This window comes from Elaeis guineensis, chromosome 13, assembly GCF_000442705.2.
Source record: "Elaeis guineensis isolate ETL-2024a chromosome 13, EG11, whole genome shotgun sequence".
Classification (NCBI taxonomy): domain Eukaryota; kingdom Viridiplantae; phylum Streptophyta; class Magnoliopsida; order Arecales; family Arecaceae; genus Elaeis; species Elaeis guineensis.
In genome coordinates this window covers 43,789,116-43,807,702 of record NC_026005.2, presented here as the reverse complement: position 1 = coordinate 43,807,702, position 18,587 = coordinate 43,789,116, and the positions used below count along the sequence as shown (strand labels likewise).

Sequence of the window (18,587 nt, the reverse complement as noted above, 5' to 3'; positions counted from 1 at the left end):
TCGCGGATCCAAAAATAGACGACGGCCAATTAAAATGGGAGGCGATTCACAGAAGGCTCGGCGTTCTGCACATAAAGCCATCCACAGGCTCACCTACCATCACGTGTTATGTCTCAGGTATCTCAGCCGTCCAAGCCATAATTCCCTCTTATCAGAAAAAAAAAAAGCTACAATTCCTTCGAGCAACGAGAAGTTATCCCCTCAACTAATGTTCTCCGCGATCGGCTCACCTTTGCGGAAGGGGTCGCGCGAAAGAAGGCACCTTCGTTCGCGCGAAGCCACCATTGGATCACCCACTGCACAGGTCTCAAAGCGACCGTGGAACATCCAACGGTGGAATCGCGCAAAGGAAGGTGAATCCTTCGTTCGCGCGAAAGATAAAACCCTGGTTCCATCTTTGTCAGGCCTATGAATGCTTAAAACTCGTGACCGAGGCCCAAGGGCTGCGGAGAGACTCGACCCTCCGCGGGACAGCGAACGCGCTGGCGGGACGCGTTTCCACAGCCTTGGACGTGTTTCCAACGCCTGTCATTCCCACCACCACCTTCCTTTCCTGGATTCCCTCCCCCAAAACCGTAGTCCACTTTCTTCTCCGTAAAGCGAACTCTCTCTCTCTCTCTCTCTCGTCCCAATTTCCATGCTCTCCAAGCCTCAGATCGGCGCTTTCTCACCTCTTCTCAGATCGTAGCTTCGCTGTCGGCGCCGTGCGGAGTCAAGGATCGAGTCTTCTCTGGAGAAAGGAGCAATCGTGGAGAAAGGGGCATCGATTGCCTAGGGTTTGTTTGGAATCAAGGGTTTCGGATCTGATCCCGCCGCGCCATGCTGTCGAATCACATACAGAACGGGATCGAGACGGCGAGGCTCGTCTGGTCCCGGCTGCCGAACTCCGAGGAGGCGGAGGCGGAGGAGGAGTTGTTTGCGAGGAGAAGCAATGGCGGCGCAGGGGTGGAGAGCCTCGATTACGAGGTGATCGAGAATTATGCCTACAGGGAGGAGCAGGTTGAGAAATTTAGGGTTTCTTCTTGACTAAAAATTTGTTTCTTAGATCAAATGTGAGATCCGTTTGTTGATTCTGACTTTTGTATTTATTTCTCTTGCTTTGAGGTCTTGCAGGCGCTGAGAGGAAAGTTGTGGCTTTGGTATTATGTATGTCTTAAATGGTTGTTTGCGTTGCTTATTGGTATTGGTAAGAGGCTCTGATCATTCGTATAGAATTTATGTAATGCATGAGATTGCTTGGCTTGATTTAGTAATTCAAAATTTGAGTGCGATAATCTGGACTGGACTCTTTTACTTCACCTTTTATGCTAATTACAGTACATTATACAAAAGCCGAAAGTTAAATGCAAAAACTAAAGCCTACCCATTAGAACAGAGATGTGTAATGCCTATCCATATGTTTGCAGCTTCAAGGAGATCAGCAATCTGTTTAGTTGTAGAAAATTGCTTACAGGATTGAGTGGACCACATGACACTTCATGGGTCAGTGAAGTGATTGACCAAGTCTAGGTCACACATGTAACTAGATTTATGATAGATTAGGCTTTGGCTAGAGTAGATATTTGGTACCACTAAATTGTGCTTGTACCCGGAGCTCGCTAGCACCATTTGGTCTTGTTGACATTCCTCTCAGAGATTTTTTGTAAACACTTTCTGGATGTGTTTCTCCCCAATAATTTTGCTAGAAGTCACGAAATAGGAGCCTTATTTTAGAGTTTCTTTCTATCTAGGATAATTTTGTTATGGGTGGGTTGCTGAGCCAATTGTTCTTTTAGAATCCCTCGATGGCTGCAGTTCCCCAAAGTCTAAACGCCTAATGACTTTGTACAATAAGCTTGATTTGAATGGTTTTCTCAGTAATAAACTTGTACAAAGGCCAACTTGCATTTTAAGCTGTAATGAGTTAGTTGCTATTCCATATACTTACCTAGATGACCATAGAAATGGTAGTGTTTTCCATCTTGGTTTATTTCTATTCTTGAATTTGATTTGTGCTCTTTTATCTCCCATTTTATCACTTCATAGATTTTCGGTCGGGAGTCACAATTAACTATGAAGGGGCAAACATGTTGAAGCAATGTTTTATCTTGTTTGCTTTAGTGACTTAGTTCTCATTTTTTGATATTGTTTTGCTGATTCCGAGGCCTTGTTTGGAAAAGCTTTTGAGGGGCCAGAATGCACTGGTCCTCCAAAAGCACTTTTGGATGGTATAGTGGTGTTTGGTAAATAATATGGAAGTTGTTTGGGCTTTTACTAGAAAGTTAGAAAGGTCTACTTGGGAGAACCTTCATGTTGGAGCTTCTCTCCAAAAGTGCATTCTGGCAGATGTTAGGAAGATGTTTAGGTTTTAATGAAATTTTCATGGTAACCAAAATGCCCTCGAACAAATATATACTTAAGATGATATGTTGTTATATTATATTATATTATATATATCATAGCGTATTATAATAAAAAATGTTATATTATATTACAATAATATGTTACATTATATAATAATATAGTATTATATTACGATATTATATCACAATATATTACATTATAATAATGTTATACTATCTAATATTATGTAATAATACATTGTAATATACACTATTGTACAATACTATGTAATATCATTTATTGTCATTTTTTTCATACAAAAAGCAACTTCTTAGTTTGGCAACCAAACACATGTTAAAGTTCCACTGCACTTTAAAAAAATATTAACCAAATAGCAAACAATTTTTATAAAAGTTCTACTTTCCAAAAGCTTTACCATCCACAGCAATCCCAAACAGAGCCTAAGTCTATGCTGGCACTATGCTATCATGGTGGATATTGTTCTTTACAAGATTGGTAATTCTTTTAACTGGATGAGTGATGTTCAGTTTTTCTTGCATAATGTCAAGTACATTGCCAAAGTCTTGCTTCCAAGTGCTTTTTTGGTTTCTCAATTGCTTCAACATACTGTACCTTTTAGTTGAAAATAGGAATTGAATCTGTATATGGTTGAAGTATAAGAGTGAGAAAGAGAGAAAATACACTAAACTGGTATATGTATAATAATTTGGAACAAAAATTGTTCAGCAAGATGATGAGGTTCAAAACCCTCATATAGAATGTTTTGTTGTTGGCAGGAGAGTATGAGATGTCATAGATAAGAGGTTGATGCAGGCTGATCCATGAGCATTGGAAAAGCCAAAAAGCATTAGTGAGAAGCGAAGGGGAAAAAATGGAAGAAACAATCCATGAAATTTTATCTAATTCTGGATCTTTTTTTTCTATAAACCCTTAGGCCCCTTTTGTAATGAAACCCTAAAAAAAACTATGAAAAATAAACATGTTGAGTTACACTAAACCACCAAATACAGTGATTTAAGTTGAGCACATTGCTTTGATAAAATTTTGAAGCACTTTAGATTTGTTTTGCCCCGTAATAATAAGAACAAAAATTTCCTAAAATGGTAATTGTTTTCTATCTCGGCCCCTGTCATTTTTCAAAATGATGTTGGGCTTGAACCTTAGGTTGGTGGACCTTTGATTGATTGGAAGCTCATGGAGCTCTGATTTTGAAATTGGAGTGAATAGTGATCTTGTTGAGCTAAGTTAAATGTCACACCCATGTAAACAAAGCTGCATGGAATTGCCTTTGTTGGCTACCAAGTCCTTTGTTTTCTGCTTTGCGGCTTGATCCAACTTTTCCATGAATTTTTTGGGTGGGAAGGTTAGATCACCCTTGCTTAGATGGGGAAAGTTGTAATTGACTTTGTTATCTCATGCGTGATGAGTTAGAATGACTAGTATATTGAAGATGTCAAACACTTTAGATGGCATGGCAGCTTTATTTGGCAGGAGCTGTCATTGATTCTCATCATGATTTCAAATGGCCTCACCTTTTGTTCATTGAGCTCATCATAATTGCCAATAGGGTAATGATCCTTAGTAAGGTTCTTCCGGACCTACTCTTTTACTTCAAAAGTTACATTTGTCTTGTTATTACCTGTAATGGCTTTATCCTTGCCATCGTTATCTTCAATCTGATTATGGACATACTCACAAATGGTGTTTTGCCATGTCTTCATCCTTGTTGTTGCCTCTTCTTAGTTGGAGTATTGGAGGCAAGTCTAGTCAGTAGATACCATTTGGGTTGTGACTAATACACAACTTTGAATGAAATTTTTCATATAGTTTGATTTTTGTACTTGTTTAAGGTGAACTCATCTTTTGAGAGAACAAGCTGCTTTGAGTTAGCTCCAGCAAGGTTGCAAAGTAGATTTCTGAAGCTTGGGTTATTGTCTCCTCCATCACTTTTCTGGTCATAGGCTGTACTGAAGTGCAACAAAATCATCATCTTCTTTGCCAAATGTGTCCAAAATTGTCTCATAGATTTGACATTTCTAATTGGGTCAGTAATTCATGACACTTCATGTGCATTCACTAACTTCTTAGGTAGAATATAGTGATATTACTAGCATCCATCATCTTACTGCATGCTATAAGTTGCACCTTTGTGTTAAAGTGGATGACTAAAAGAAGCAAACTTTTTGATCCCTGTGTCTAAGGCAATGAATGCCATACTAGGCTGAACCGCCTGGTACACTCTATATCATGCCATACCAGTATATGGGTACAGTGTCTCATACTTTACCACACTTGGTATGCCAAACTTTGTTGTCTTAGTACCGGACCCTATACTGATAAAATCCTATTATAGAGCCAGTTTGTGGTTCAGTATGGTACGGTAATATCGGTACGGGATGGTACAACATACCAATATGGTATGTCCCATACCAGATGGTATGGGGTAGTATGCTAAACCATGCAGTATGCTATCTGTACCGTACCGAACCATGTAGCAACACTGTAATAGGATGGTACTGGTACGATGTCCGGTACTAGTAGCAATAAAAATTCATGTCAATATCTTCTCATGGCCAAAATGCCCTTTCCTTTTGAGTTCCTTTGATGATCTTTTCTCATTAAGTAGTTTGAACTCTGAAATAATTAATTGGAGTCTGAAATAAAGAACCAGTCAGATTTTTTGGAATTAAGTTTTTGTTTGCCAGTGTTTCAGCGTAAAGTTATTTAATGAAAATCATTTGCACGGAGATCTTTGAAAGCAGAAATAAACTGTCAACTGTACCATTGTATTAGTGAGCAAGTGTGAGCCTATATAAGTAATCATCCATTTAGAGATCTTTAAAAGCATTGAGAACCTTCATTTGTACCCTTCTAGTAATGATGCAGCCATGGGTTAAGTTTCGAAAAACAGGAGGAAATCATTAGAAGGGATTCTAGGATCAGAGTGAATTTTCTAGGCATGTTCCAGAACTTAGAACAAACAATAAAGTCCTTTCAAAGTGTTGGGAAGCCTATATTAATTTTGTTATAGATTTTGTAGTACAATGGTAACAACAAGGAAGAACTTTGATGCTAATATAAGAAGTTTAACATATAGGAATCGAGCGTGAACACACAAGATTGTCAACAGACATCTAAGAATAGAAAAACAATGTGAAGGATGGTAAACAACAGCAAGCACATGAAGTATGCAGGTTATCAGAAATAAAATTAGTATAGCAGTGGATCCCAAGGATTTGGGTCCTGCTGAAATGGGATGGTAGTGTCAATGCAGTACCATCTGGACAGGAAATCAGGACTCAGGGCGCCTGCAGAATTCTAATCTATTAATGGGTTGGGACATCCTGCTTGTCATGGTTGAAATCGGTATGGACTGGCCAATACCAAGGCTGGTTCAACCAGTTCTAGGTGCAGCCAGACCAGTACTAGAGTCCTATAGACATTTTTCGTGTTAGAGACTGGAAGATGAGTGCATAAATATTCTAATTTGTTATAGGTTTGGTAAGTCTTTTGTTGAGGCTACGGTATTTTTCTGTCATCCCTTTAGAAGTATAAGAATTTTTTCTCATCATGCATAGCCTCCCTTAAGACTGTATTGCCGTGGTGTGAAGGCCTATAGATAACAAGCATTCTAGGTAATTAAAATTCACTAAATATTATCAAATAAATTAAAAGAAATACACATCTTTATGGCTTTATAGTTATCTGGCTTTCCTTTTCGAACCAAGATGTCTTTTAGGGCTACGATGCTTTTCTGTAGGCAGATTCAATGTTGGATTACTTCTTGTAACTTGGTGTTCTCACAACTGCCATCGTCCATAATCATATCATGCATGTAGCTAGCTTCATGTGTCCCACTTGGTTGTAGCTATCACAATTGAAATTAAAGCCATTAGCTTGAAGTTTCTTGGTTGCCCTTGAGTTGATGGGTTGACTTGCTGTTTGCTTATCTGAAATTCCATGAAATATACTTGAAAGTAGCCTAAGATATGCCACTTCTATGGTCTATATTGTTTCTATCTGCTGGAATAAGCTATTTTGATGCTTTCATCGATAAGGGAAAAAAATTGCCTAAAATGTTGTCCACAATGCATCATGTCCTGGAAATACCCGGCCCTGCCAAGCTTCGAGTTTGATGAATTGTCCAGATTTAGTTTGATTAACTATTAAAAAGCCACATTGGTTTTCAAATTTAACTTCAAGTCATGGAATCAGAATGTAAATGGCCATTTGATTGAAAAGAAGCAAGCTGAATCTCATCCAATATAATTTTTACAATGCAACCTTGAAACAAAATGCAGATTTAGTTCATTATTTGTCTCATAATACACAAACCAGTTCATCAGAGAAGCATATTTTATATCCTACACTTTTGGTACATTGCAATACTCTACTCTACACTACTTGTACAACACTTTTTTTTGCAACTTCAGGTCGTCCTTAAGGTACACAAAATGCCCCTGGGTCTCTCTTCTGAAGTATCAGCTTAGTATATACCACCAAAGTACTTAGATCTTTTTAGTAGTCTAAGCCAACAAATTTCTCACTCTGAAATATAATGAAAGATTAAGTGTGCTACAAAGCTCAGTAAGTATCTGAATATAGTGGATAATGTATTATCAGGAATATATAGAATAATAGAAGCAATGAGGGTCCATCCTTATTTAATATCAAATAGCCGATAAACTTTCATATAAGAGATATCAAACATGTACATTTTAGCAATATAACTTTGTTTTGAAGTATTGGAATGCTTTTGAAAAGGTTAGTATCTTCAAGATCCATGCATTTTTTTGCAAAATTGTTGAAAACACTCATTTGGGGAATCACTAAAATACAATTGCAACATTAAATGCATTGGGATACATTGGAGATATTTGTATACACTGAAAGCTTAAAAGAACTTCTTACAATCGTTTCAATACTAATTGGTCAATAACCAACTATTATATCTGCTGGTCAGGGTTTCATTCATGCCAACTATTATATCTGCTGGCTAGGGTTCACTGATAACCAACTATTACAGTTGCTGGTTAGGGATTCATTGATCCTATTGGCTAAGATTCACTAATAACCAAGTACTGTATTCACTAGTATGGGGGTTCACTGAAACCAATTACCTGCTAGGTGGGGGTCTCTGAACCAATTATTTTACCCACTAGTTAGGGATCCATTGAAACCCATTATTTTACTAGCTGGTTAGAGGTTCACTGACCGACCAGAAGTTTTCATTGCAGTCCAAACAAATGAAACATTTTACTTTTGGGCAATATCATGATTAATGAATAGTTTGAATAATGAGTCAAAAGCAACATCTGAAGCTACCTTGGCTTTAGCTAGAAACAATGATTTTAGACAATTCATAATAAATCAAGGTTTGTCATACCGGTTGGTATCGTTCCACACTGATAGTACTGAACCAGTATGCCATCTTGCACCATACTGACACTTAGTATAGCTTGCTGTCTCGTACCGTACCATATACCAACATTATAATAGAATGGTCCTGGTATAGGGTTTGGCACCGAGACGCGAACCTTAAACAAATGGTGAAGAGTATGATCAAAATTCCAAATCCATAAAAATCCATCAATTATTTGTCAGAACATAGATCATCAACTATGTAAAGACACGGTAGAAGACATGTTCCGATCTTCACACTATGACTCCTTTTTCTCTAGCTTGCTGTGGTACTCTTTACTGCATTTCCTTTCTTCACTAGCTGCTTCCTATAGGTAGCTAGGATTTCTAGAATTGCAAATCTATAAGAAGAGGGTAGCACTCCTTTACTTATAGATGTCTTCAAGCTCGAGGCATCCATCCGTAATAACAGTAGCTAGTTGTCATTGCTAAGGTTCAGCTAAGTGGTTGATATGTAAGCAATAGGTGATTATTTTAATAAGGAGAAGCATTCAGTCTCGAGCATGAGGTATCAAGTACGAGCTGCTAGGTAAAGCAGAGGTGTCAATCTCTACTTAAACATGAGTTGGCTTTCAAGCATGAGGTCACAGCTTCAACATGAGGTGACACAAGCGTGAGATGGCTATTTAGCAGTAAGCATGATGTGTATTAAACATGAGGTGGCAATAAATATGAGAGGGTGATTCACTTAAGAGGCATGATGTGGCAATCTATATAAATACAAGGTCGCTTACTGTTTAGTATTTGCAATATAACCTTGTACTTAACTTAGAATTTCATCAACAATTTCCTCATCTTTTTCAATATCAGTTACTTAATCCTAAGATAAGTCTACACAATCAACATTGCTTAACTGGATCATAGACACGCTCATGGCTATAAGATAGAATGGATTTAGCTTGATTGTACAAGTAGTCGCAAAAGCATGTAGAGTTGGGGTGTTACACAATGAGCATACATTGAGTGCATCCTAGATAAACTAGAACTATTTGTCAATGTATTTGGCAACTTGTTGCTCCTTGGTATCAATCAACTCATTTCTAGTGATCAGTTGATATAATGTGCTAATTTTGTTATCGATAAGTTTTCTGCTGTTCTAAAGATTCTTGAGCCATTGGTCTATGCTCTGCATATAGCTCAAACATGAAAAGTATGCCTTGAGCTTCATCTTCATGTGTTGTTGTCACGTGAATTTGGTTTTACCCTCTATTCATGATTCTTCTTAAAATTGCTTCCACCAAGCAGAAGATCAGCCCATAAATTTTAGGACAACTAGCGTGGCCTTTTGTTTTTCCTGCATGCCCTTTTATTTCGAGATGCACTCAATAAGGTTCAAATAATCAGCAGATTCCTTTTGCTGCAACCCATGCACATATAGGCAGGTCCATTTTGCTGTGGTGACTGCCCATCAATACGATCAATTTTCTTAATTGCTTGATCCACCCATTTGTGGTTCTCCATGTGGGGCCCTATCTTGAACTTGTTGTTAAAGTTGGATGATGCTGAGAGATGTTCCTTTTTATCAAAATTCAGATTCCATATCTTGCTCCAAGCGTGTTGTCAACAATCTTGTTTAGATTCTTAATTCTTCCATGGCAGTCTTGTAGATGACATTTTTATTGCAACACTTCTTTGTGAGCACCTTGTATGACTGCTAGCCAGTTCTAAAAGTGCTAACATGTATGGTCTTGCCATCCTATAGCACAAAAATATAATGGAAAGATTGGATCAGACCAAATGACAACTGGCATTGTTGATAGTTAAGGAATGTGATTTTTCCTACTATTTACTAATTAGGCATAACCGTCGCATGCATTCCAGAAATTAGAATTGGTGTTCAAAGCTTCATGAGTTGCAAATAACAAGAGTTTTATTGGCTTGAGATTTCATTCTCCAATTTTATTATTTTATTGCATGTTAGATCTACTTGAATTCCATATTAGGCCTCTGTGTGTTGGACTTGACTTTAGTGCCCATCAATAGAAGACTATATGTTTCTTCTCCTTGATGTGTTTGACTTTGTGATACTTAATGCCAGGAAAAGTTACGTGTAATGTTTTGCTATTAGTGATTATGTGTTGTTTTACGACCAGAAGAAAAAGAACTTGTATTAGATTCGGGGTTGATTGTCTTTCACAGGGATTAGTCCATTCTATTGTCCTATGGGCCAGGATTGAGTGGCAATATGCATGACAAGTCGTATTGTCCTTTAAGAAAGGTCGAGTTTAGAAATTAGGGGTTCATATTGGTTCATTTTTGTTAGTGTCACTTGGATTGGATTGATGTAATGCAACATTGGCTGGTGTTAATTGACATGAAATGGTACAAATAAGACCACCGAGTGCTTGCTTGGATGGTACTATCATCCCTTGCCGCTTGGGCAAGGGTTTGGCTGTTTGATTCCAATTAGGGTTATCCCTTTAGGTTGGGGTGGGTATAGGGTAAAGGTTGGGATTAGCCTCTCCCAATCTTAGAAAAGAAATGGAACAGAGCACAATGGATCACATAGTTATATTCTATTAGTATGTGTCAACCACGGCACAAATCAGTATGAATTGCATTAACTGATGCATGTGATGCAATGTTTTGTACAATGTTCCTAACAAGCTTGTTGGTAAGGGGGGCCATTGTTTTGAGAAGAAGCCATAACGATAGTTGTAGCAGCCATTATAACAATTGTGAACCTAACTTGCTAAGCTCAATGCTAGGCAGCCTCATACAGCACTTGATATAGCAGGTGAAAATCCATTATGTGATTGATATGCTATTGCTTTATAGTGGGTGCCAATGTTTTAAATACTAGTACTAGATCCTGTAATATTTGTTTTCCATTAGAATGATATGGGATGTGGTATTGATATTGATTGCACATATTGAAACTGATAGCTTACCCAAAAAAAAAGCAAAAATATTGGTATGCACCGGTACGGTCAGGTATGATACCATCATTATGCACCTACAGACTTGTACTATCAGTTGCTGGTTAATAGAGTTTTGGCATCCGGGCAGCAATGCTAATATCGGTTTCACATTGGGATGGTATATTACTAGTTTTAACATCTCGTTTTGGTAGTTTTTGAATCCATGATGGGTGCTTTGATCCAAAGCAGGCTGGACCAGTTCAGCACTTAAGCAAGATTTGATTTGTTCTAGTGTTTATTAAAAGAAGGACCAATCCACTTATTTGGTCCCCTAATTGAATGGAGAGTTGGAAAGAAGAGAAGAATGGAGTGTGGAAAAGGATTGAGGTGCCCTTTCCAAAGCTGCACCACCAAAGGTTGATGGACATTGGACATCTTTATTTTATGGTTGATGTTATGTGATTGTGGATAACTTTGTTTTGAGTGATTATATTTGGTGGATGATGATATTTGTCACTAGATCGTGGACTTTACATTATATGAATGTTGATATGGTATTTAATTTTTTATAGCTTTGTCCTAATTTTTTTTCTATTTTTTTGCATGAAGTTTGATGTGAAGCATTGATTTTTGATACCTAGTAAGAAAAACATTGACATGTTTTAACAGCCTACTTTGGGTTCATAGTCCTGCTATGCACCATCCTCTATGAAATATCCTGTCTGCTGCATATCTGCTATCTACTTTTTAATACATCAAAGCAGGGTTTTTCGAACCATATCGACGGCTGATTGGTGCAGTTTGGACGTTCGATTTGGAACACGTGGGAGAGAACAGAGTGTGGGAGAAGGAAAGAGAGGAAGAGAGAGGAGGGGAGAGAAGGAGAGAAAAAGGCTGGTGGTGGGTCGAGGAGGCCGTCGGAGGGCCACTGAGGCCAAATGGATTTTACGGTCCTCTGCGAGATGCGAAAAGAGAGAGAGAGAGAAAGAGGGGAAGGGAGGGAAGACGAGGGAGGGGAAGGCGGTAGGGAGGTTGCCAGACAGTCAAAAAACTCCTTGCGGTTGCTGTGGGTTTAAAACAGGGGTGATGCTCTTGTTTCATTGGCTTTTTTAAAAGAGCTGGCTTCATTATTTATCGGCTTTTTTAAAAAAGCTGATGAAATAGGGACATCACCCTTGTTTCGAACCTGCAGCGACTATGTGGAGTTTTTGGGCCATCCGGCGGCCATGGTAGCCTCCCCGCCGCCTTCCCCTCCCTCCTCTTCCCTCCCCCTCCCTTTATCTCTTTGCTCTCATTTTCTCTCGTAGAGGACCGCGGAGCTCGGGAGGCCTCGATAGCCCTCCAATGGCCACTGCTTGAATTTTCGCCGGCCTTCCTCTCCTTCCCTCCATCCTCTCTCTCTTTCTCTCTCTTTTACTCCTTGGTTTATCCCTTGTTTCCATGTCGGTTCGGGCCTGATGTGGTCTGGTATGGGAGCGTATCAACTGGTACCATTGGTCGGCCAGTCGGCATGGGATCCAGTTCTGAGTCGATGATCCTTACATTAGAAGTGTATAAAAGTTTGTTGATTTTCCTTTTACATTAAGCTATCTAAACTTTAAGGTTGCATTTGGTAGCTAGCAATCTGTCCAGATTGCCGGCAATTTAAAGTGGATCCACCAAATTACTGTGTTTGATATGCTTTTTGGGTCGCAGTCCAGATTGCATTGGAGAGAGATGGTTATTCAGATTATCACTTGTTTGGTAATGTTGTAAAAGAACTTTTAGACAAAATTACCCCTCAAAAAAATCACACAAAACTCACCCCTCCACCCTCTCCCCCAGTGGCTCTCACTCTCCCTTTCTTCTCTGAACTCCCTTGTGCCCATGCCGCCCTCGACCGCCTACCCTCTATTGGTGCCCTCGTCATCTTCAGCCACGGCCCCCACTTCTACGCCGGCATCGATCTCTCCTCCTTTGCCTCCATTGCTGCCTCCTCTGATGACCTAGCCGCCGCCCCCTCCTCTCGCTAGGCATATTTTGAAAATTTTGATTTAAATTTAGAAAATAAAATCAAACTCTTTTCTAGTAATTCAAAATTGCACAAAATTTTATGGGGCTATTTTGGGAATTTGATTTTATATTATTGGTAATTTAATTGTCATACCAAACATGTCAATCAAGATTTTCAATAATTTTACTGCAACATTATCTGCATGTACCAAATACAGTAATCAACATTACTAACAATTTAATGGTGGCAATTTATCTTGAAGGCAATCCACATGACCTCTAAGATTACTTGGCGATGCACCAAACGCAACCTAAATATAATCTTGCAAACAAAACATCGCATAGCTAGTGTATAAATCAGGTGCATTAGCTAACTTTATAGATTATATGTCATTGACATTTTGGTGGTATTTTTCAAAATTAAATCACAACCTTTATTCTATTTAGGAAACACTAGCATATTCTACTGAAAGAATACATCAACATACACAAGCATCTGCAATTTGCATGGTATGAGTAGAAAAGCAATGAAAAGAATGAATAAAATGCTGAGCAATTATCACAAATCATACAATGTCAACATGCAATCGGTTATAATGATTGATTATTGATATCAATTAGCAAATGGATGTTGCTAACTCAACCCTAGACTTAATATTTACCAACAACCAGCATCCGATTATTTACGGACGAAGTTATGGTTATCTGACATTTGAGTTCTTTGACAAGGCCCTCAATTTAAGTTCAACCTTTTGTGACTTGGTATTAAGTTGTTTTGCTAAGGTAATTTAAGATAAGATGGGGACTGAGAAAGTAGTGCATCAATTTAATCTGTCCATGTAAGCAGAACATTATCAACTATAAATGCCATTTGGATCAAAATAAATCTCTAATATGCCATGTGAAAATAAAGAGAGAGTGTATGTGAAAAGCATTATATTCTTAAGGGATTTTTGCATGTATACCCTTCTAAACGTCTAAATTTGCATGGATATTCTTTCAAAATTGTTGCATGTATATCCTTATAAAATAGTTGATTTGCATATATACCCTTCTTTTTCTTTATTTTTTTGTATATATACCCACGTCATCTAATGCCGTTAAAAAATTAATGGTTTAAAATTTAAATGATTGAAATACCCTTATGGGTATATATGCAAAAAAAAATTATAAGGGTATATATGCAATTAGCAATTTACGAGGGTATACAAATAAATATTAGTTTTGAAAGGGTATTCATGCAAAAATTTTTAATTTAATTTTTTTCTATTGTATGTTATTTTAACGAGATTGAAAGAATTTAAACATATTAATTAATGTCATAGTAAGGGTAATTCAAGTACATTAATTTTTATCTATTGCTTCTTTATTGGATATGATTTTAATTTTAATTTTTATATCATATTAATTTTTATTTCGTATATGATTTATCATGAATAGTTGCTTATTCTATGTCCAGGCTTTTTAAAATGGAGCAATCGCTTTTCAAGTTGAAGATGAAATTTGGAGGTTATTTTAAGAAGATTAAGAATTCTATAAGAATAAAATATTATTTTGGGAGATAAAAAAGCTGGTTAGTTGATGTTGACCGCTATTCTTACATAGATCTATATAGTGCACATATTCAAGAGACCATAAAGATTTGGTCTGTGGTTAGATATTTATCACCTAAGTCTTATATGATTCTACAGATCATAAACTAATGAGTTTGTTTGAAGAATATAAAGATTTGATGGAGTGCTTCTTATTTGTCACAAAAAAAAGCTAATGATATATAGTTTTCTCAATCAATACTAGGTAGCCAAGGCCAAAATAGAGGTGAAGTAGCTGTAATAGAGGAGGTTCGAGTGGATGACCAAAGGGAGAATCAAAGACAGAATGAAATTGAGCGTTCAGCTGCATTAAGGACTGATATCTCAGCTATTGCTATTGAGAATAATGACAATAGATGAACAAAATCTTTAAACAAGTGAACCGTCTCTACTATAAACACCAACAAAGAAGCAATAGATAAAAATTAATGTATCTGAATCACCCTTACTATGACATTAATTAATGTGTTTAAATTTTTTCCATCTCGTTAAAATAACATACAATAAAAAAAATTAAATTAAAAATTTTTGCCTGTATACCCTCCTAAACGTCAAAATTTGCATGAGTACCCTTTCAAAATTAATATTTATTTGTATACCATCGTAAATTGCTAATTGCATATATACCCTTATAATTTTTTTTTTTGCATATATACCCATAAGGGCATTTCAGTCATTTAAATTTTAAACCGTTAATTTTTAACGGCGTTAGATAACATGGGTATATATACAAAAAATAAAGAAAAAGAAAGGTATACATGCAAATCAAGTATTTTATAAGGATATACATGCAAATATGAATTTTGAAAGGGTATCCACGCAAATTTAGATGTTTAGAAGGGTATACATACAAAAATTTCTATTCTTAAAGCATTTAATGAATCTTAAAAGCACTCATTGAAAGTAAAGAGAGAGAATGAAAAGCATTATATTATTAAAGTACTAAATTGAAGCCCACTTATGTGAATTAAATAATGTTGTTAAAGCATATGTTATGGCACTCTTGCAATTAAAGCTCACTCGTCTGAATTAAATTAGAGTTTAGCAAGTTATTGATTTTTGTTCATCGTTCATTCCACTACCATTATATGTAGTCAAGAATATGGATTGACATCAGAAATTTGGATGGACAGATATATAAGCAGTTAATTTGCCATGGCTTTGCTGCATTGTATTGTGGCCCATAAAATTGACAATTACACTTTTGCAATTAATGCCCATTCATCTAAATTAAATTGGAGTTCAGCAAATCATTAATGATTGTTCATTATTTATTCCACTACCATTATATGTAGTCGAGAATTTAGATTGACACTAGGAATTTAGATGGGCAGATATATAAGCTATTATTTGGCCATGGATTTAGCGCTTCGAATTCTATGGAATTATTGTTTACTGATGATATATAATGTTTATCAATATTAATTGTAGAATTCTTTGTTACTTATTTCTGAGGCTTAATTACTTTTAAAACCTTAGACTTTTTAGGGATTTTTATTTTTATTCTGAACTTTGATTCATTGCAATCAGGTCCTCAAATTTTTATAATGTTGCAATTTCTCCCCCCAGTGCTATTTCCGTCTGACAACCATGATGGAAATGTCATGCGGTATTACATGATATGTAATGGAAGTTGATGTGGAATCCTACACACCTTCTTTCATGTTTCTTCTTTTTAGCTAGGGTTTCTACTTTCAATTTCATCGCTTTCTCTCTACCGCTATCTCTTCTAAAACTCCGCCACCTTCTACACCATCAGCACCTCCGTCTGTACCATCACTTTCTCTAAACCCTTCTTCATGGAGGCCACAACCACCACCAACACTGCTTCCATCACCATTCTTTTTATCAAGTGTTGAAAATTTGAACTTTGAGGTCACAAAAATTTTAGTTGTCTCTTTTTTTTTTTTTTTTTTTTTTTGTTATTTACATTTGCTTGGGAAATTATTGGATTGATAGGGTTTCTGGGTTTGTAATGATTCGAATTATTTATTTGTTTAATCTATAGCTAATCTTATAAACTCACAAAGCTAACCTTGAAAAACCTAAATTTTAAAAGAAGTTAAGAAGAAGATGAGAACAACCAATCTTAATCCTCTGTGCTCTATTCTCCCTTCTTCTTCTTCTTCGGTGGGTCATGCTCCAAAAAGATGGAGGAAAAATAATGAAATAAAAAATAAAAACCACAGCTAGAAGGAAGAAATGGGGAAGAAGAAGAAGTTTAGGATTCTACTTTAGCTAATTCTATGCCACATCAACTTCCACCGTGTCATATGATAGCACATGATATTTCCGTCACAGTTGTCAGATAGAAATAGCACTCGGAGAGAAATTGCAACATTATAAAAATTTGAGGACCTGATTGCAACGAATCGAAATTCAGGATAAAAATGAAAACCTCCAACAAGTCTAAGATTTTTAAAGTAATTATGCCTATTTGTTATCAACATAAGTGATTAATTTCAGAAAATGGGAAATTACGTGATCTAGAACCCACGTGCAATTGGCGGGCAATAAACTAGTTTAAGATAAGATGGGGACCATCAATGAAATAGGATGGCTAATCTGTAGCAAGGAGATCCTTTTTGTAAAATACACCATTTGAACTCATAATCGTAGGAGGGGCATTTTGTTCGCCTTGGCTGGCACAGACCCATTTTGTTCGCCTTGAGTTGTGGCATTCTGGCCTAGGACCAGCACGGTTCCTCTTGGCATGGCATGTCATGGTACGCTTTATGCCAGCTCATGATTGGAATAGGTAAAGCATGCGAAGCTGGGTTTATCTGGGTTAGGGTTGTCCTTTGGCTTTGGTTTATTTATATTTATCACCACAACTACTCCAGGTTTCGATTGTTGCTAAGCTAAAAATTACAATATACTAGGGGATTTAAAAGCTAAAAATGTAGTAACACTGAATGGGGGAGAGGAATTTATTGGATTTTAATGGAGGGGACATGACTTGGGGTTGGCAAGGAGAAATCGAATTTTTAAAAATTGTTGTTATTTTTCATACGCAACTACATTGTATGATAATTTGGCTTCCTTCATTTATTCAATTTCTACATTTTGATTAGAAAATTATTTAAGTGTGAATGTAATGTATAAAATTGCATAAATCTTCAAGGCCCAATCATAACAGGAAAAAGCAAAATGAAATATAATCCTATTTTATTTTCTTTATATTTGAGAATTAATTTTTTCTGCAATGCTCTCTTCAATGTATAAGAATACCTCCATTGAGGCATGAGCTAATTTATTGTCACTTTTCATTTCCATGTCCTATATTTTTAGAACTTCATTTCTTCCTCAATTGTGGAACTAAATTAATGATATAGGAAGCTGTACCAAATCTTTCCCATTATGCTTTTTTTTGTTAACTTACTTTTCAGTTAGTTTGGCAACATCTTTGGATTTATTTGAAGAGAATTATTAACATGAACACTATCTTTTACTTTCAGGCACTGGATTAGCTGCTGTTTTTATTAATCTAGCCGTTGAAAATTTTTCTGGCTGGAAATATGCTGCGACTTTCTCTATAATACAACACTCATATTTTGCGGGTTTCTTGGTGTACATAATTTTCAATTTGGGTTTAGTCATTTCTTCTGTATTTATTGTCACACATTTTGCACCAGCGGCAGCAGGATCTGGTATTCCTGAAATTAAAGGTTATTTAAATGGTAAGCACTAGGTGGCAATCACAAGAATCCTATATCCATTTCATTTGATTGAATTGTGACATTCATATCTACATATAGGAGTTGATACGCATGGAATCCTTCTTTTTAGAACGTTGATTGGAAAGGTTTGTCCTTTTACCTTGCCTCTGAATTATCCACTGAATGATTGTTTCTTTTTATTTATTTATTTTACATTTTTCTTGGACAGATATTTGGAAGCATTGGCTCAGTTGGAGGTGGGCTTGCTCTAGGCAAAGAAGGACCTCTTGTCCATACTGGTGCTTGTATTGCTTCGCTTCTTGGACAAGTATGGGTTGGCAGCTTAAAATTACAAACTTGTTTTTGCAAAATACATTTTCTGATTGAGAATTTCCTTTTTTATTTAAGACATGCAAAATGCTATTATAGCTATGGTTTGGTAATATTAAACACCGAGGATTAGTGACATTTATTTGCTGGGATGTAATTGTTTATTTATTTATTTTTTTCTCTTATTTGTTGATTGAGAAAAGGAGAAGATGAAAGTGTTCAGATCATGAGCACCATAAACCTAATACTAAATTGGTCCTAATATTTGTACCAGTATCATAAAACCATTTTTGGGCTCAGAAACTTTTCCTAGTTCTCTATCCTGATAAACAAACACTAAAAGTCATCTAACAATTATTAAGAACAATAAACATTTAGTAAAAATGAAA

The 18,587-nt window shown here is 36.5% G+C and overlaps 1 protein-coding gene across 9 annotated transcripts in view; it reads left to right on the top strand.

The window, feature by feature from the left end:
• Window positions 1–455: 455 nt before the first annotated feature.
• The window catches only part of LOC105032466 (chloride channel protein CLC-d), a 63,446-nt gene continuing 45,314 nt past the window's right edge, over window positions 456–18,587 (top strand). For 5 of the 9 annotated variants that reach the window (XM_073248034.1, XM_073248035.1, XM_029261026.2 and 2 more), the window contains exons 1-5: window positions 456–999; window positions 1,114–1,186; window positions 17,668–17,889; window positions 17,968–18,014; window positions 18,098–18,196. In XM_073248034.1, coding sequence (XP_073104135.1) covers window positions 820–999; window positions 1,114–1,186; window positions 17,668–17,889; window positions 17,968–18,014; window positions 18,098–18,196 — 621 coding nt within the window. In that variant the 5' untranslated portion in view covers window positions 456–819. Of the gene's footprint in view, window positions 1,000–1,113; window positions 1,187–10,856; window positions 11,042–17,667; window positions 17,890–17,967; window positions 18,015–18,097; window positions 18,197–18,587 lie in introns of those variants that run through there. The other 4 variants (XM_010906921.4, XM_010906920.4, XM_073248033.1 and 1 more) reach the window with 3 other exon arrangements.